The 20,693-nt window shown below is 43.7% G+C and overlaps 1 protein-coding gene across 2 annotated transcripts in view; it reads left to right on the plus strand.

Annotated features, from left to right (window-relative positions):
- Window positions 1–1,118: 1,118 nt before the first annotated feature.
- The window catches only part of BMPER (BMP binding endothelial regulator), a 247,186-nt gene continuing 227,611 nt past the window's right edge, over window positions 1,119–20,693 (plus strand). The window contains exons 1-2 of one of the 2 annotated variants that reach the window (XM_042969737.1): window positions 1,119–1,193; window positions 2,362–2,447. In XM_042969737.1, the coding sequence (XP_042825671.1) occupies window positions 2,433–2,447 (15 nt within the window). In that variant the 5' untranslated portion in view covers window positions 1,119–1,193; window positions 2,362–2,432. Of the gene's footprint in view, window positions 1,333–2,361; window positions 2,448–20,693 lie in introns of both variants that reach the window. The other variant, XM_007078567.3, reaches the window with a different exon arrangement.

Consider the following 20,693-nt stretch of genomic DNA (forward strand, 5'->3'; position numbering starts at 1 on the left):
GCGCGTCCCTCCCTCTTTCGCGGCTGAATGAATGATTAGTCAAACGGCACCTCCCCGCCCCTGTGCGCCAGAGGTTGGAAGGGAGGAGTCTTGGAGCGACTGTTCTTTTTTAAGGGCGAAAAGCGTTCGCCTCTGTGCTTTTATTAATCGACCTTGCCTGTCGTTTCAACTTCTGTCCTCCCTAATGTCACCACGAGCAGACACTTAAGCACTGAACACTGATGTCGGAGGTGCCTCACCCCTGTGTCCGCTCAGCCCGGCAGTCCACTGCCGCGCCCCCGCCAGAGGGAAGCAAAGCCGGGAGTGAAAAGTTGCTGGGCCCCTCCTGCGCCCCGTTTGTCGCTCCTTCCCAAAGCTGGGGCACCTGGGAGACAGCAGGGTGGTGAGGCGCCCCTATCGCCCCATTATCTGCTCTCTCATAAGGTTGGGGCACCCGGGCGTGAGCAGAAGCGGTGTGGCATTCCCCGTTTAGGGAGGGTTTCCCCGGGAAAGGGAGGAGGCACCGAGCGCGCCGGGCCGTGGAGACACGCCTGCCCGGCTCGGATCCGCGACCCGGGGCCGGCGGCCTCCCTGGAGGGGCTGGGGAGCGGGCTGGACGCCCGGCTGAGACGTGTCCGGGGCGCGGGGTTCCTGCACCCGGGCGCCCCCAGCGGGTTCCGGGCGGCGGCCGGTGCGCCCCCGTCTTGGGCGCGGGAGCGTGCGCGCGCGCCGGCCGGACGGAGAGCCGGCGGGGCCGGCGGGAGGTGGGGAGTACAGGAGTGGAAGACGCGGCTGCGGCGGCAGCGCCCGGGGCAGTAGCTGCAGCCCTGGCGGCGGCGGCGGAGCGGTGGTGCGCAGTCGGCAGCGCAGCCTCTCCTCTCGGCCTATCTCCGGCTGCTCCGCCGTCCCCTCCTCCCGGCCCCATCTCTGGCGTAGGGGGGCCGACGACTAAGCCACTGTGAGCAACTCCCTAAAAAAAAAAAAAAAAAAAAAAAAAACCGCATTGGAGGAGCCTGGCCGCAGGACCCCTCCTCCCTGGCGCCCCTCACCCCTCGCTTCCCCCCCCCCCCCGAGCCCCCCCTCCCGGGCGCCCGCCTCCCTCCTTCGCGGACTGTCTCCCGACTCGCCGGCTGAGAGCCCTTTTTGACTGCGAGCGGCGGTAGCGGAGCAGAGGCGGCGGCGCGGGACCTGCAGTCGCCCGGGATTCCCTCCAGGTGACGATGCTCTGGTTCTCCGGCGTCAGGGCTCTGGCTGAGCGTCCCTGCCGGCGCTCGCCCGGGATTACCTGCTGCGTCTTGCTGCTGCTCAATTGCTCGGGGGTCCCCATGTCTCTGGCTTCCTCCTTCTTGACAGGTAGGGGAGGGGGCGGGAGGGACCGGCCCTCCCGGACGCAGGCTTGGTACCTGGGAGCCGAGGCACTGTCTCGCCCGGGAGACCGGAGGGTGGGGAGCGAGCACCTTGGCGCCTGCCACTCGCTGGCCGGTGGGGATGAAGCGAAGCCCGCCGTGTTAAGGGGTGGGAAGGCAGTGAGTAGGTTAAGGGGTGGAGGACTGAGAAGCTGTTAACATCAAGAGAAATTCTATTGGAATTTGAGAAATTTCTTTATTTTTATTGTTTTCCTCAACCCTTGTTTTGACCCCTTCCCTTCATGTACGTATCAAGGAAAAACATTTGCGCCGTTTTCCACATACCCTTCTTTCTCACTCTACAAGGTTCCGACATAGCTTCTGTGTAAGGAGTGCTTTTTAAAACACTGGCACTCCAGACTTTGAATTTAAAGAAACTGTCATATTTTAAAAGGGTAATATCAGCAGGATATAATAATGATATGCTTTCAGGCAGGTGAAGACCTCAGCTACTATTCTGAAGGACATACTTTACTGACACCTGGTGCAGAAAAGAAAATATTGAGTCCGTTTCTAAGAGAGGAGGAAAGAAGATTGTTTCAAAAAGTGATTTAAACTCAAGATTATATGAGGCAGATTCATAGAAAGGCCTGTTCATTGCCACAGTCCTGAATTTTGTTCTGCCTCAATGTCCACTTTGAAATTTTTTTTTTTCTTATATGGGGATATGTGTTTAGTTGAAATACCTTCATCAAGGAGGAGGAGTATTAAAGAGTCAGTGAAATACTTGGATTTGTACTTAAGTCATCTGAGAGCAGAAAATCTGTTTATATATGACAGGCTTTTTTTTTTAAACCTCAAATAAAATTATTTAAAATAATTATTTCTGGGGGGATTTGGTTTTGTTGAGTTTGATAATTTAAAACTCATTAGAGATTTCTGAATCCGGGTAGTTGCTTCAAAAAGGATTAGTGTAAAAATTTAAATGTTTGCAATAATGCCATTCAGTGAGATTGAATTTTCCCCTTCACTTCAGGTTCTGTTGCGAAATGTGAAAATGAAGGTGAAGTCCTCCAGATCCCATTCATCACAGACAACCCTTGTATAATGTGTGTCTGCTTGGTAAGTATGGAGATCAGGTAATGTGAAGCCCATCGCTCCATTAGACAAGGTGAATCCATTAAATGTAATAATATAACCAGATCTTAAAAATGGTTTTTAGTCATTACAAAACTGCACATAGCTGGCAAATTGAATTCAGTTGAATTTCTTTGGGATTCTTATTTTTGACATCATCCTTATAGAAATAAAATTAAGATGGGCTTTGTGAGGCATCGTCTCAGTGATAAAATTACCGTTGGCACTGTCTGTTCCCGGAATGGCTGTTGCCACCAAATCATAGGTGCCCCCACACTTTCTGCCTTGATTCTGTCGTCTTAGTGGGAAGATGAGATAACGTTTAAGTGTAAAAGTCGGGGATAAGATATCCCTGACAAGGGGAAAGAGAGGTGACAGTCACAGAGAACAAACATGAGGATGAGGTGTAATCTTGGATTTCTCTGCCTGTGATACCCTAAGATCTCCAGAACAGTCTTTATATTTCTGATCTGGGAGCATGAGTCAGAAAGGACATTCTATCCTTAACAGAGAATGACACTTGGCTGTCAGCTGCTTCGTTAACACTGGCAGTGGCTAATAGACTAAAAAAAAAAAATTTGTTTCCATTTATTTTGGTTTAATACTTAATGATAAGATCTAATGAGTAACCACATGGGGGAGATTAAGTTATATGAACACGAATTTCTGAGATGAAATATAGACTCACAAAGAGCAACATATTTGCTGGACAGTGTTTTACATGCCAATCACTTTTGGCAAAACTTGGTTAAGAACTACACATCACAAAACCCTGTTGGAAACACATTAAGGCAGTCAAATGCAAAGCCCAAAAGTGATAGATGACTGCTAGTTAACAGATCAACATGCTGTATGGAACCATAGAAGGGATTCTTCTCAATTTAGGTGAAAGCCAAGCCATCTGGGTTTAAACTACCCAAACTTTCTCATGACAAGGGATGAGGTCAATGTTGCAAAATGATAAATGAGTGAAGGTGAATGTCTGTATCAAATGATTGTCAGGTTCTGAAGACTAAGGGAATCAACAGAAACAGAGGTAAAAATACATTACATTTGCTGAGATGGTAAATGTTGTTACCTTAATAAAAGAGAGCCAGGAAAGGGGCTCTTTAGATTTTACCAGTTGCCGTGTCAGTTAGTGATCCTTCACTAAATGACCTGTTGAAGTTTTGCATTTAAATTTTGTCTCCATTGTATATTTACAAATGTATTGGGGGTGGAGGGTGGGTTGGGGGAGTGATAACCTTCCCTTTTCACTGATCTTATCTGTATAAAATGAGTAAATTATTTTATCTTAATCTCTTAAGATTTCAGGGGACATTACTGAATAACATTTAAATGTGCTCGGAGCTCCACATGTGAAAATAGTGTTTTTCTCTTTGGCAGTGTTACTACTTATAAAGTTTAAATATACAGTTTGCAAACTGTTCCCGAATAACATTATGAAAAATTCTACACAGAGCAATCCCCCTTTTCAGTATTCTTGTTAGGGTGGAAAATAGTGCTTTTCTTTGAGAGCACAGCCTTACTGAAAATAAGAGAGTTGTTAGAATCCTGCTGTTTTGAAGCTAAAAGAATGAATCAGAAGAGAAAAGAAGCCTCAGTTGGGATTCAAGTGGGAATGATTATTTATTCTAAAAAGTATTGATTAAGCTCCGAAGGATAGCAAGTTCATTTATATCTTCAACATTTGAAGGTATCTGCCTTGAGTGAGAGCTGTTAGATATCCTTTTATAAACACGTGAAGTCCTAACTCGGGCAATCCCATTCACTTGTTATTCCTAAGATGTCTTGAGCTCCTTCAGGAACTGAAAGGTTCAGTGATACGTTCTCCCGACCTTTGCAGAGGTTTAGGATTATGGGACCCAAGCTGTCATAGTCGGTGCTTCCAAACATTTGTAATGACTTGATAAAATTGAGAAGGAATAGATGGATGGCCACTTCTCTATTTGTGTATGTTCTGGTAAGTTTCTGAGGGATCTACTGCAGTCCTTGGATTTCAAAGCACCCCAGACTGCAGTGAGGCTGGTTGGCATTGTATACTTAGGTTGGAAGGTAGCCATTTTTAGCAGATAGATAATATCAGTAACAGCAACATTTACGAAACACTTTATTTGCTGGCACTTACCTAAGCCCGCATTATTTAATTTAGCCATCACAAAAGTCCTTTGAGACCTTTTACTACCCCCATTTTACAGGCAACGAAACTGAGGCTAAAGAGTCTTGTAGCTTGTGAAGTTCATATTGTAGTAGATAGAGCTGGAATTCGCTCTCGGTTTCATCTGCCTCTAGGGCACCTACCTATAATCAAGTGGAACAGGCTATTTGCTTAATTAAAGGTGTGAAAAAGCAAGGAAAAAATACGAAGATTGTTGAATCATTTTACTTCTCGGTGCTGCTTGAGTTATTTTGTTTTTTTCTTTTGAGTCTTTTTGGAGTTCAGTTAGCTAACATTTGTTAATCACATTATATGAAAGGAAAATCTCGTTATGATTTCAGCTGACCTGCAGGGAGCTTTAGTTGTGAGCCGGTTTTATGTATGTACATTAAGAGGGTATGTAATAGTCAAAACTGTACTTTGGATAAAGAAAATAGTCATATTTAGTTTGTGTTGGTCCAGCCTTTTGGCAGAAAGGTACCTAAAGCTGAGCACAAGTTCATATCTTATTTCATAACATGTAGAAAAAAAAAAAAGGCTAACCTCAACGTATGCTTAAAAAAGACGTAAAATGTTACAGTTGGGAGGAAATAGGTGGCATGAAGTCCTGTATGTAATTACAGTGTAAAAGCCTGAAAAACCCCACAAAATCAACTTGGCCTGATTTAAACCTTTAAGCTCCGAAATGTTTTAAAGTGGAATGAGCTCATTTCTGTGGGAATTTTGAGGATGACAGCGGGCACGGTGGCCACGGCAAGCAGAACTGAATAATCGTATTCTCATTTATCCTCGTCTGCTTCGGCCCAGCATCTTGCCAGAATCCGCTGTGATCCAAGAATAACCTGTCTGTTACTGGTGGTGGATATAGTTTTAAAGTGTAGGAGTCAGAAAAGCTTCAGTTCATCTATTCAAGGGGAAGGTGAAAGTTGGACCACTGTCATGAAATTGAGGGAATCCGGTAGGCAGTTTAGATCAAAGATGCCAGTGCTCCATTGTTTAGTCAGAAAGCAAAGCGTGGCTTTCCTCCGCCTTAAAAAACGGGCTTTTATGGGGCTGAGGAAGGAAGGCTCAGACTCACTGCTGTTTTGTATGATTTTTTTCCCCCTGCTTGCTGGAATTTTTTTTTTTTTCCCCCAGAATGCCTAGGAAAACACGTTGGTGCCTTTCCTGAAGTACAGCTGATAAGAGCCAGCCATGCTCAGATAATGAATCTAAAACAATTCTCTGGATCTTTTGGGCATCGCCACGTCCACCAAGTGTGACTTGAGGTGGCACTCCTACTTCTTGTCCCTTTTCCACCTAAGTGTCACATAGAAGGAAATGGCACCAGCCAATGAGTTCGGCCCAGTCCTGGAAACCTGAGAAAACTTTGGAGGCCGGGACTCAGAAAACCAGAAGTCAGTCAGAGCTTAGTTTGGCATACATTTTGTTCAGCAAAAAACATTATTCTGAGGTTTAAATTTCCTCTTTTAAATCCGGAGGTGCAATGTAGAAATGGACCCTCTGCTCATAAAAAGCAACGTGAAATTTGGTGTTACAAGAAGCGGGCTCCACCTGTCTTAGAGTCAACCAAGTGGTGAGAACAGGGGAGACTTTGTCTGCTGTCTTCTACCTTTTAATCACAAAAGTTCTCGGTCACCAAAGAAGTAGCTACCAGCATCTTCGGTTCTCTGGGATGCCTTATCTCCATAACATCCTCATGTTTTTTTTTTTTATTGTTGAAATTAACTGGCTAGAGAAGAGATATCTATTATCTGAGCAAGTGTTAGGCACATGTTGAGCATGAGAGAGATAATGTTACATCAGGATTTCATTGTGTGTGTGTGTGTGAGAGAGAGACAGAGAGACAGAGAGAGAGACAGAGAGATGGGGGTGGGGAGAAAGAGAGAAAGGAAATATGAAGTAGTCCAGATGTGTTCAGAGAGATACTGCCCTTAGTATATGCACATATACATAGATTTGCATAAGTTTTTGAAAATTGTTTCGTATCACATTTATCACAGGTGTTTCGATCACTAAGGAAGTGGTCAGGATTTGTTTGTTTGTTTGTTTTCTGTTTAGAAGGTGTTGTGATCAATTGCCTTTCCATAGAACAATGTATTCAATAGAACAGTTTTAAGGGAAGTAACTTATTTCTAGCATTGTGCTAGCAAGTTCACCAGTACTACCTCTGAAGCAATTATTTCTACCCATGCTTTACTGAGGCTAAGAGAGGCAGAGCAAATGTCTTGAGGTTATATAGTTACTAAGAGTCAGAACTGGGATGTGAAGCCAATTTCGTCTCCACTAAACCAATTTGCTCTTACTACTTTTTTACTTTTTCTTTGTTTACTATTTAAAGACATCTTTAAGTACTTCTAAGAGCTTCAAAGAGTTATTTCAACCTCTGTGAAGCTGACATAGGCTCTCTTCAGGGGTGGTTCAAGTGATTTTGGTCTGGAATTTGGAAGACCCTTTCAAAGGAAGACCTGCAATGCAGTGAGCTTTTTTGTCTGGCATTGCATCATATTTTGGCAAAGAGCTTTGAATCTGGCATCAGATGGGCCTGGGTTCAAATCTAGGCTCTGTCTCTAACTGGTGGTAAACGTGGGAAGGCTATCTTACATTTCCAGGGCTTGGTTTCCTTATCTGGAGAGTGGGATGAATGTTAATACCAAGCTCAGAGATCTGCTGTGAGAATCAAGTGAACAACAGCATTTAAGGCTTAGCCCTGGGTTTGGCATCGAGCGAGCTCTCTAGAATGATTCATTGTTGTTGTTGTTGATGATGACGTTATTGTTTAAATTCTTATTTCCTCACATGGAGTAGGATGCAAAGTTTCATCAGAAAAGGAAAAAAAAAAAAAAAATAGAAGCAGCATGGGGATAATGATGCCAAGCCCACCCATCGCTATGAATGAACGGGGCTAAGTCAGGAACATTTGTGGGGTTTTCTATCCCTCCAGACTTGGACTGGGCCGATCTAGGCTGCTTCCTTATTGGTCCAGTGGTCTGTGAGCCCTGGTATAAGTTTTCCCCTTGCTCTCCATTAAACACTAAAAAAACTTTCCATGGAAGAGGGGCCTCGTTTTTCTGCAGAGTATTTACATCTCTATGCCTGTGGGGTCACCTTCACTTGTACTTTTATTGGCAGAGGGATAGAGTTGGGACTCAGGAGCGCTGTAATTCTGGAAAAACTGCCTAGTGGTCTGGCAACATGGGGATTTTCCTGGCCCGCCTCGTGGAAGTCTCTCAACCCCGTTCCAGACCTGAGTGGGTTTTTGCCGCCCATTTAGTCGTGTGCTCCCCTACCTCATTCCCATCTTGTCCACATCCCATTTTAAACATGGTCTCTGGTCTTTCAACTGCGCATCAACAGTAAACTGTGTTTTAAGTCTAGGAAATGATGCTGAAGAAGGGGAGCCCTTCTGTAGACTGGGGTACAGCTATGGCGAAGGCAGGAGAATCAGACAGAAAAGCCAGGCAAGGCAAAACAATGGAAAAAAAGGTCCGTTCATAAAAAATTTGTTGAACAAATAAAGGATATCACTTTTTCGCACCCTCTTCTGTGGCACTTCTGTCCAGCTGATGGTATATTGACTCTTTTGTGATAAAAAGAATACGAATAACACCACCTTTCACGGTACCGGGAGGTCAAGTGTGCTTGTTGAACTTAGTTAAGATCAGCAAATGAGCTGAGTGTGTATTTTAAGACCTCTCGATTCCCAGTTCTAATTCTATAAAACAGTATTCAAAGCACTAGGGATAGCAGGTTATAATTTCAATAATATTATTCTTTCTTCCTTCTCTCCACACTTCATTCTCCCCTTCCATTTTATTTTATTATTTTTAGCCTTTTCTGTGTTTGAAGCATTGTGTTGGTTGGGCACCTTGGGGAGGCAAAGACCAATAGGACAGACTCTTGCCCACAGTCTAATGGGGGAGAAAGACACATGCGTAAATAAGTTCCACAGGAGTGACAGAAAAGCACTATAATAGACATGAACCCGAGCTGAGGCAGCTGTAATTGAAATCTGACTGGACTATCTGGGACCTCGATGGGTAGAGGAAAGTTTGTTGTGGCAAGGCATTGTTGAAGGAAAGGCACAGAGGAGTGTGTGCCTGGGAATTGTGGAAATGGCAGAGTCCTGAGGGCCTGAAGCTCTGATAGAAGCTGAAGCTAGAAAGTCTGGTGGGAACCAGCCAGGGGAGAACCTTGAGTGCAATAATAAGGAGATCGGTTTCACTCATGTAATTGGGGGGTGGGGGGTGGGATTTCTATATTGGTGCAGCCACATGACACAGTAAGATGTGTTTTTTATAAATGCCTCTAGGAGCTTTTGTGGGGATGTTTCCAGTGTGGCAAGGCTGGAGTTTGGACAGCAGACTCTAGGGATCTGTTGTGGTCAGTCGAGAGCAAGCAGCCTGGAGTAGAAGGGGCAGTGAGAATGGAAGAAGATGTTGGGGTAAACCAATGTCGCTTGTTCTTCTGAATTTCTTTAACCACCTTCCAGTTCTAGAATATGTGGATTAAAAGACTCCAAGCCACGCCCAGCAAGACAGTAATGAAATACAGTGTCATTAAAGTGGCATGAAATGCTATGGTGTCTCTGTAGCAGTCACTTTGCTAATCACTTACTGTCTTGAGAGCAGGGTGCAGTCACCTGAATGGAATAGTGTGCTTCCCAGAGCTTACTTTCAAAATTCCATTTTTGCTCTATCCTGTTGCTTGACCCAGTTGGCAAATTACTGCATCTGGTAGATATTACCATGATAGTATATACTGTCAGTGGTAGCACAAATTTCAGGCAATAATCAAAATTGGGTAGCTCACCTTAAAAAAAGTGCACGAGTGTGCTGAGACCCCAAGACTTGCAGAGGAAGTTTAGAGCCCATGTTGCTAGCACTTGGCAGTAAAACAGAAGTGGGGGGTGGGGCGAATTAAAGGGAATTTTGAGAGTTCTAGTCAGTGGCATAGACCATGTAGAAGAGAAGAGGTTACTGACATGGGTGCATGTCGTGAGTTTAGACCTGATGAGTTGGCCTGGATATGGATTTTCCAAGTAGAAAAGCCCAGTAGGCTCAGAAGAGAAATCCGGACCAGAGAACAGCAATTTGGTACCTGTCTACATTGAAATACACTTCAAAACTTTCGTAATAAATTATTTGTCTACGCCGAGCTTTCCATAAAGGGGCCTACAAGAGTAATTAGAAGAAGGGTTGTATTTAAGAGAAGGGTAGACAAGGGATTCAAGAGTGCTGATGCATAGGGGCACTTGTACCCCAATGTTTATAGCAGCACTTTCAACAATAGCCAAATTATGGAAAGAGCCTAAACGCCCATCAGTTGATGAATGATAAAGAAATTGTGGTTTATGTACACAATGGAATACTACGTGGCAATGAGAAAGAATGAAATATGGCCTTTGTAGCAACGTCAATGGAACTGGAGAGTGTTATGCTAAGTGAAATAAGTCATACAGAGAAAGACAGATACCATATGTTTTCACTCTTATGTGGATCCTGAGAAACTTAACAGAAGACCATGGGGGGGGGCTCCTGGGTGGCTCAGTCAGTTAAGTGTCCGACTTCGGCTCAGGTCACGATCTCACGGTCCGTGAGTTCGAGCCCCGCGTCAGGCTCTGGGCTGACTGCTCAGAGCCTGGAGCCTGTTTCAGATTCTGTGTCTCCCTGTCTCTCTGACCCTCCCCCGTTCATGCTTTGTCTCTCTCCGTCTCAAAAATAAATAAACGTTAAAAAAAAAAAATTAAAAAAAAAAAAAAAAGAAGACCATGGGGGAAGGGAAGGAAAAAAAAAAAAAAAAAGGTTAGAGAGGGAGGGAGCCAAAACATAAGAGACTCTTAAAAACTGAGAACAAACTGAGGGTTGATGGGGAGTGGGAGGGAGGGGAGGATGGGTAATGGGCATTGAGGAGGGCACCTGTTGGGATGAGCACTGGGTGTTGTATGGAAACCAATTTGACAGTAAATTTCATATTAAAAAAAAAAATAAGAGAAGGGTAGAGAAGTGTAGAAACCCATGGCAGAGATTGAGTAGTTATAGAAGAAGGAGCAGAACCAGCAAAGTGCAGACCAAGGCAGAAGAGGTTTGAAGAACAGAAAGACCAGGGGTATTAAATTTTGCAATGTTAGTCTGAAGATTCTAGGAGAATATCGAAGAAGGACCTTTCTCATCATCTTATCGAACTATTTGAAACAGTCAGTGATGGTGCGCACCTCTCTGGTACCTGTTGCACATTTCACATGGAATCGAATTCATCATAGATGGAATTTGGTGGAACCCCATTTGATAGAAATCCAAAGCTAAGATTGCTGTAGCGATTCTGAAAATTTACTGCAAAAATCACAAATTTTCCAAACTTTGATTTGGAAAGATCTTAGCAAAAGTGTTAAATGCCACAAGAAATTTTAAAAGGTACCAAAACAAAACTAATTTCGTGGATAAAAGTAATATACTTTTCCAAACATCTTTGGAATGTTTCTATAGTTAAGGGCAAAATGGACAAGACCACACTGAGGCTTTTTTTTCCTTTTTTTTTTTAATGAATAAGAGCAACAATATAAAAGAGCCTGGCTAATATAAAATCTTACCATTATGAACTTTCAAGTTTGCTCTATTAAACTGTTAATGGTGCTTTAAAAATATTACGATATAATTTAATCCCTAAGCTAGGTCTTCAGGAAAAATATTTTCTTTCTTCACTAAATTTTCAATATCTGCTTTGTCATTAAAGTATAGCTGTGGAGTGGCGGCCCTGGTGTCTGAAATCCCGGGTTCAAGTCTCATGGGGGCCACCTGGTAGCTGTGCATCACTAAACAGGTGACTTGTACTCTCTGAGCCTCAGTCGTGAGTTCTGGGCAAATCGCAATGGTCTGTGTACCCAGCAGCTTCATCTCTAAAGAGGAATAATAATGCAGGCCCGAATCTGTTGACTGGAGCCATTATCTGAGGTGATACCTGTGGGTTAGACGTACTGATGTTTGTGAAAGGCCTTTGCATAACAGTATGAATGGAATTATTAAGGGTAAGAACCTGAATAGAAGAAAGTGAAGTGTGTGCCATAAACCAGCTTTTAGCAGATGATTTAATGCGTATATTTTTTAAGGAACAATAGTGTAGGGATTCCTAAGTCTACTCCTACTGTTGGCTTGTAAGACTTTGTGTGAGTTGCCTAATTTTCTGTGTCTCTTTGTGTTCATCATAGGGCCTTGGTCAGAACTGTGGGCTAAAACATGTAAAGTTCTTAAAACAGGGTTTGGAATATGGTAAGCACCTCCAAAATGATACTGCCACTATCTAAGTGCTGTGCAATCACTCCCTCTGCAGTGCTTTTAAGAAGCGATTAAGTGGACTGTTTTTATTTCATTTTTTTAGTTTTTAATCTTAATTTATTTTGAAAGAGAGGGAGAGGGAGAGGGAGAGAGAGAATCTTAAGCAGGCCCCATGCCCGGCGCAGGGCCTGAAGACGCGAGGCTCCATCTCCCAACTGTGAGATCATGACCTGAGCTGAAATAAATAAAGTTGGACGCTCACCCAGCTGAGCACCCCAGGTGCCCCTTTATTTAAATTTTTGTCTACACTTATGTAATATGTTTACTGTGAATGACTGTCAGGTAGAGAGTGGAACTTCAATAGAGGTGACTGCTATCTTTTCTGATAAAAGATGGAAAATGCTGGTTGTGTTCGGGGCTTAGGAAGACGAGTTGCTTCTCTGTTTTTCATCTTCAAAAGTTCACCTCCTTGATTGGTGCCCGTCTACAGACAACTAATCACAATGTGGCCTTCACGGCGAGGCCTAGTTGTCCTTTTTCGGCACTTGCCGTTGAGTCAGGAGGTGGCAGGTGGGAGGCAAAAATGTAAACTTAATTACTGAGTGGACCCTCTGAGCCTGGCACTCCTGAGTCCCCTCCAATTGAGACTGTGACTCTGACCAAGCACAGTCACTCATGCATGCCCGTGGTGGGGGGCCTCATCCTTTACAGGCTAATCCCAGATTCACTGATATGACTGGATTTGACACGTGGGCCTTACAAATCCACGCAGCTTTGTAGTTTGCAGCCAGTGGTCCCATCAACGCCGTGGACTGTGCGTGTTGTCTTCTCTTCAACAGCATGCTCTGTGTTGTAGTGCGGTTACCTGGGTGAATTTATGTCTTAGGAGATGAAGTCTGCAAGTCTAAGAACCTTGTCCAGTCATCTCTGCAAGCCCCATAGCTTCAGCGAGAGGTCCGCAACCTTGGGACTTAAGTAGGAGTCAGGCTGGAGTTTCCTGTTTATAGTTTGGGTTGTTAACACTTGGGCTAGTTCCCCCCCACCCCCAAGAATGGAACTCCAAGTTCCAGAACATGATTCTCCCAGAGAGTTTGTCACAGAAGGTCAGCCCTCTCTATAAAAGACATCCTAAATAATCATTACAAAAACACACTTTTCCCTTTGAAAGAATGTACTCATTTGAAAATTTAGAGTCCTATAGACATTAAGACCTGCTTTTCTTTGTGACAAAAGGAACATTCTCTCTTATAGAAATATCCTGCTGTCAAAGGCAGCAATGTGTGTGACAATACAGGAGGTGTGAGAGGGAAGGATCTGGGATTATCTCACTCCTGCTCTCAAAAGTCACAATGAAAAATGCTTCCCCCATCCTTGTAGCTGCTGGTCTGGGTCATTTCCTCCCCTTTTAGTGAGGCTGGAGCTCCGAAACCCTGACACAAGCCCTAATGTTTATATTGGGTTTTGGATGTTAGCTCCCTTGGCTTCTGGGAGCTGACTCTGTTGAAAATTATGTTTTTCTTTTAAGGACAAAGGCCTTATTGTACGTACATGTTGTGTAGTGTAATGAGGTTTTTTTTTTCTTTTTTTAAATGTTAGGTAATGGGTGGTACTAACCCAGATCTGCCAAATGAGAAGTTCAAAGGTAGGTCTGTAACCTGAATGGCAGTTAGAAGGTTTCACGAAGGTAACTTAACAAGAGAAAATGAGGGGGCGGGACAAGTGACATCTTCACTGACCAGAGTGTGTGCCCCAAACGCCCCCCTTTGATGAAATAACCATAAAATCACTCTGGGAAAGGACCTGCAGCCTGAGTGATGGTACCCCAGAGACACTTCAAAGAGAATGATAGAGATAATAATAAAAATAATAGAGATAACAGCCATTCCATTTGACTTAAAAAAACAGGCATTTCCCAAATAACTCTTGTATTCTTGGTCAGCTAAATGGATTTTGGCTAGATGGTTCCTCATGGCTGCCTAGGCCATCAGGCCTAGGCTGAGCGTCTTATTTTTCAAGCCTGTGCGGTGGGCCTTTTTGGTTGTGTTGCTTGGTCCTTTTCATCTGGGGGTGACCTCAGGAAACTATTCCGAGAGAGCCTGGGCCTGGACCACAGAAAAAAAGGCATGAAAACCAGAAGGGCCAAAGCTGTTCTTGTATTTCTTTGGGCCTCGGTGAGAGGCATTTTTGGCATCTTTATCTTAATTCTTTTCCTCTTTCTCTGTAAACATCGCTTTTTTTTTTTTTTTTAAACCTATCTTTCCTAGGTTCCTCTTTGAGAAATCTGTGGACCCCGGCAATGGCATTAAGATTCCTTTAACCCCTCACTGCTTTCTTTTTAGCAAAGTAATGACATCTGCATTCTTTTTCGTATTTATTCTTAGAGCTTCTTACTGGAAAAAAACGGAGTGGGGGGGGGGAATTCCTTTTCTATTTCATTTTCTCCTTAAGCAGAACTATTTGAGGGGAGATATGACAGTTGCTCCCTCTTGGGTCAGATGCACCTGCATTGTGTCTGTGGTCTGTGGTGCTTGAAGCTTCTGCCTCTGGGAAAGCCTTGCTGTGCCGAATTTGACTGCTTCATTCCATCCCTTTACCTTTCAGAAATTCACAAATCCTAGAGGCCCTCACAGCCTGCTGGCTGTCTCCTGCCTTGTGGATTTATAGTATAAAAGCAGTAGCATCAAGACATCTCACATAGCAGTGTTTCTTGGTCTCGGTGGGGATACTATTTTCCTGAATGAGAGGACGTGAAAGATTAATCAGATATTCTCCCACTCGAGAGCGGCCGCGTACCTGTGTTTACGCTCCTTGGGGGGAATGGGGGCTGTTGGAATTGCAATTGCGATGTGGTGATTTCCTGTTTTCAAGCACATGTGAAACGGTGGTTCCGTGCCCAGTGGGACCCACCAGAGGTTGGCTCACAGTCCCATTAGCACATAGGTGAGCACTGGGATGGAAATTCCTTTTCCCCTAAGAGGGAATTTGGGGAAGAGCTGAATAGCTGGGATGGGGGCAAGAATGTGCCATTTTTTCCCAGTCTTATTAGTCCAGGGGTGGTTTCTGTTGGAGGAAGTAGCCCTTCTTCCTCCTTCCTGGGATGTGCTGGGAATGTATATACCAGAGAGCAGTGGCTTCCTTTTTGTTGTGAATGCTTGTGTGTGTACATGTAGGGGAATAGTTGGGATTTATTAAAAAAAAAAAAAAAAAAAAATATATATATATATGTATGTGTATGTATGTATGTATATGTATACATATATATGTGTGTGTGTGTGTGTATATACATATATATATATATATATATGTTTTATATAAAGCATACACTGGACAAGGGCAAAGAGAAACTTGCTTAAAGTAATTTACACACTATTTGGTCAAGTTACAGACATACAGGGTTCTCAGATTTTGGTGTTTGATTGAAGCATATGAAAATTTTGATCCTTGGTGTTGACCTTCAGAAACAGCAATTTTTGTGGTTCAACGTAATATATACTTTGAACATCTTAAGGCTTTTTCACTGGAGATAGTTACCCTGACAGGTTATTGCAATGTATCTCAATAACACAGCCTTTACATTAAGGGTGAATTTATACTGGGTTCATAAACTAAACATAAAATGTGATGGTATAGTGAAACTAACACCTCTCAATCTCTGAACCCCCAGCTCTGAATTAATGGCTCTTGTGTACATCCTCAGACCCCTTCTGATGTGGTAGGGGTAGAAAGAGAAGCAGTATTCATTTACCTTAGTACCAGTGAGAGGGAATACATGGTATTCTCTGAAGGAGGAAAATGATTGATGGTCATTAAACTCAGCACATATTTATTGAGCATTTATGTTAATAATGGCCTGAGGCACTATGAGATTGGAAAAACACTTTTTAAAAAAAATGAACAAAAAATTAAATTATGTTCCAGATGGTTTTGAAGTTAGATGTCTTATATTGCTCTGGAGTTCTTTGAAAATTGATGAACTTCTGCTAGCCATGGGTATTAACTCTTGGTTGGAATATTTGATTAATCAGAACAAATTATTATTCCTTGACTGTGGTAGGTTATACACACACACACACACACACACACACACACACATATAATATGTATGTATGTATTTAGTATAATATTTGGATAATGGATCTAGTTTGCAGACTACTTTCTATTACTAGAGTCTAAAAGAGAGGTGTGAATGTGGGATTGAACCCATGGTCATGTGCAGGTGGGCGAGGCCCTTCAAGTGGAGTTTGGGGCACTGGTGACAAGGAACAGACGATTGTAGTTCCCATGGCTAGTGGCCTTTCCCTCTTCCTGGCCCCCTACCCCCCACCCCCCCCCCACTTCCACAGGGCTACTGGTCTTATCTCACACTGACAAGTCAGTGGTAAGGATTTTGCCTTTGGCTCTCAGTTTGTAATATGCATAAGAACTACGAGGAAGCTTGTTGAAAATGCAGACTCAGAGATCCTCCAGAGATTCTGAGGGTCTGGTGGGGACCAGAGAGTTTCTATTTTTAATAAACTCTTCCAGTGACTCTATGCAAGGGCCAATTTTTGAAAAACTCTTCCCAGCTGAGGTTAACGGAAAGGGAAGGCTGTATAAATATAAACATAAATATAGGTAAATCCCCCAATGAAGCAACACGTTAAACAGGGGATAGGTACAATTGAAGTTCTCTTTTTGGTACAAAGCTTAACAATAGGTCATCTCTCATTTACAGAATATTATTTTTGTGGGCCTTTCACGCAGTCATCTTGCACGCTAGTGGTATTTGCTGAAGTGCCTCTTTTTCTCTTCATGTCATTTCATCTCTTTTTTTTTAAAATTTTTTCATGTTTTATTTTATTTTTGAAAGAGAGAGAGAGAGCACCTGAGCAGGGGAGGGGTAGAGAGAGAGGGGGAGACACAGAATCCAAAGCAGGCTCCAGGCTCTGAGCTGTCAGCCCAGAGCCTGATGCGGGGCTCGAACCCATGAACTGTGAGATCATGACCTGAGTCGAAGTTAGACGCTTTATTGACTGAGCCACCCAGGCACCCCATGTCCTTTCATCTCTTAAGCCTCCTTTTGTCACCCAATCAAAATGAGTCATTTGTTCTTTGAAGACTTATGTTGGTCACTTGTATTATAACCCTTACTCCTGCCTACCCTGAAGTTTTATTAATTCTTTTCATGGCCGTCTCTCCTGCTGGACTTCAAGCTTCTTCAGGGCAGGAATAGTGTCTGACTTCTCACTCCCACTCAAAGCATCTAGAATAGCACCTCTTAACAACTGTTTTATGAATAAATACTGTGTTCGTAAATTGGGGGGGGGGGTAGCCTGATCTTCATTTTCCTCAAAGCCAGACTTCATTTCTGAGGTAGCACAGGTTTTCTCAAGAAACCTATTTCCTAGGTGAGATAATTAAGGCCCAGAAAAGTGAAGCAAGACAAAGCTCACCCTGCAAATGAGCGAGAGTTGGGACTGTGATTCAAGGACGGGAATCCTGGCCCATCCCGGGTAGACTCCATAGAGTTATCAATCAGAGAATGTTTCCTGACCACAAGGGTTGAGAAAGCACCCCGAGGGGATGAGTGAGACCCAGCAAATAACTTCCCCAAGGATTAGATTTTTAACAGTCCTTGTGGTCCAGTTAGGTAGAGCCCTGACTGGCGCCTTTGGGTGGGGCAGGCTGACCCTCTGGGCTGCTGCCAGCCCTTTCGTGTGATGGATTCTCACAGGGACACACTCTGTTTTCTGTGGTCTCTCTGTGATGGGCAGCAGCTGCACGATGAAGCTGATGTGGCGTATGTTTGTTGCTTCTTCAACATGAGCCAACTAGATGTAGCAATTTGACAAAACAGCCAGGCTTTTCAGACTGATTTGCTGGAATCCTGCAGCATCTGGAGGAAACAGGCAATCGATAAAGAGTTGAGGGCCAGGTGAGGTGGGGTTTAGAGACGCCCCAGCCCTTCCATTCCCAAACCTCCATAATAGAAGCTGTTTCCTTCTGCTAACAATTTCCATCCAGCAGGTACCTTCCTCATCCAGAACAGAACTATTCTGGGAAATTTTAGTTCTTTTCTCTCTCTTTATGCCACTCCATTTCTGCCCACATTTTCCTTTCCTTAATCAGGGAGAATGTAAAGTCAAGATGTTGCCTTCACATTAATTCTGGTCACGTTGCTAAACTATTTCCCATACTTTTAATGAGAATCCTTAACAAATTTTTTTCTTTTTAAATTGGCCTGACATTCCATTGTTCCAGGGTTTCACCTTTATCATCTCCATCTTTATTATTTTTTACCATGTTATTTTCTCTCTCTGTTATTAGCTGAGCATTTCCATGATGTCACCACTCCTCAAGTTTTCTGCCTTGTTTTTCTCAGTTTCAGTTTCTAATTCTTGGTTTCAGCCTGATAATGAAATGTACAAACAAAATTACAGTGGGGTGGTTGTTCCTCCTACACTCAACACCATGGTGGCCAAACATCTGAGGGATGGAGTGTCCAGTGGGGAGCTCTCTGGCATTGGTGGAGTTGGAAGAGCCGGTGGAAGGCCAGAAGGTAGGCCATTTGCTATAAGGATTAAGGAGTCAAGAAAAGGATAGCTAGGAAGAACGAAAAGGCTAGCTTAGAGCAGTGCCGAGTGCCCAGGTGGGGGTTTAGTAAATATTTTCCGCTAATGATGATGGGCTGATACAATTTGGCCTCGTGGAGAGAATGCCCAGGGGAACTTTAACAGCCTTCCAATATGTGGGAAGGAAATTCTTTGTTGAAAGGACAGAGAGGAGTACACATCCCAAAGTTGCAACATATCTTTAGCTCTAGCTTCTCCGCTGGCCTCTCTGCCTCTTGCTTACTTCCAGAGTGAGCCCCAAAGTGGTTGTGGGGTGTTGGCTTCCCTGTTTCTTGGCCAGTGGCTGCCTGTGAGTGCAGGCCTCTTCCCTAGATCCCTCTATCCTAGTTACCCTGCCGTAGATGAGATCACCCTCTCAGCTTAGAGCCACATTTGTTGGGATCAGAAATTGAAAGCAGGGTCTGACTGTGGACTCTATTCATCCCAGGGTTTTGGCTCTAGGTCTTAGTATAACCAAGAAGGAAAATTCTAAATAAAGGATTCCCCCCTTTTTCTTTCCATTACTCCTAAGGGTTAATATTCTCTGCCTCCCACACTCTTCCTTAATACTCAACTAGCCTTTGGTTACTAGGCTCTGGTGGGTCTGAGCCTTGTTGGTTGGGGATATTGGTCCTAGAATTTTCCCCTGGCATTCTCGGCTCTTCTAGAGAGTCAGAATTTTCCTAAACTGCATCTATTCCCTCAGCGATGTAGCTTGGCAGGCACACTGTTTATTAGCATTAGGGGCAAGGAGCGCCCAGCAGTGGCCAAGACAACACCTCTGTGAGCCTCAACTGACAGAGACAGTTCCATCCTGAAGTTTCTGGGTCCCAGGTATCTGGCATGGTGGCAGGTGCTGAGAGAAGGTGACCTCTGGTGGTCACTGGATTAATGTGATCATCTGAGCCAGTGGTTTTGTACAGGTGTGTGTGTGTGTGTGTGTGTGTGTGTGTGTGTGTGTGTAAGTAACACTTATGGGTATAGTATTCTCTTAGCACTTGTATGAGGGATTTATAAGAACTTTGTTTCTTTGGCTATTCTTTCTTAGCCCTTTTTTGTTTTTGCTGGGCCTTTCATCTCTTCTCAAACATTAGAAATTGGAGGGCCCCAAGATCCAATCAAGATACTTTCTCTGTTTACATTTTTTTCTTGGTGACTTCATAGAGATTCATGGCTTAAAACCCATCCATACACTGGAAGTTCCCACATTTATGGTCCCAGCTCTCTCACCCTTCAAGTGCAGACTCCTATCCAAATGTGCGCATGGATGTCCCGGAAACATCTCCAAGTTAAAATGGCCCAGACAGAGATCTTTCTCCCACCTGTCCCCCAAATCCAGTCTTTTCCAGCCAGCAGGGTCTGCTACATTGCTGCATTTTCTCAGGCCGTCAGCCCTGGGGTTTTTAATTCTTCTTTTTCTTACAGCCTATGTGCAGTCTATTAGCAAATCTTGACAGCAAATCCTTGAAAATATATCTGAGAATTTCTGACTACCTCCACTATCATTTTTGCCTCTGGACAATATATTATCAACCAGTGACCATTTAAAAGTACATATCCAATTATTTCACTTATTTATGAAAAACCCTCCGGTGGTTCTCCTCTCACTCACAACACAGTCTGAAATATAACTGTGGTCTGCGAGGCCCTACGTGATCTGGCTCCTGATGCCGCCTCTGGCCTTCCCTCCCCATCAGAGCCATCCTTGGCTCCCAGCACAGGTGATACCCAGCACCCCCTCAGCAAGGGTATTTGTTCTCTCTGGAACACACTTATCCAATATATTACGCATTCTCATCCCCTCACTCTGGTCTCTGGTAAAAATGTTCCCTTATTGAGGGTCTTTCTCTCCCCAGTACACATCATCCTTCTGTGCCCTTGTCCTGCTTCATTGTTTCCAAAGTCCTTGTCAGTGCCTGTTATCAGGCAGATATTTGCTTCCTGTATGTCTCCCAATTAGAATATCAGCTCCGTGAGGATGTGGGCTCTGCCATTCATGCTGTACCCCCAGGGCCTGAGACAGTGCTGGCCCGGGACAGTGCTTATCTGTCGGATAAATGAGTATCTGCTATTTGTGTTTAATTTTTTGATTCAATAATTTGAAGATCTAGCTAATTCCAACCACCAAAATTAAATTATGAAATTTGATTTCTACTGTAAATCTGCTTTTTCTGTATGATAACTTGCCTTTTTCAGAGTTCACATTACATTG

Source organism: Panthera tigris, chromosome A2 (genome assembly GCF_018350195.1).
Source record: "Panthera tigris isolate Pti1 chromosome A2, P.tigris_Pti1_mat1.1, whole genome shotgun sequence".
Classification (NCBI taxonomy): Eukaryota; Metazoa; Chordata; class Mammalia; order Carnivora; family Felidae; genus Panthera; species Panthera tigris.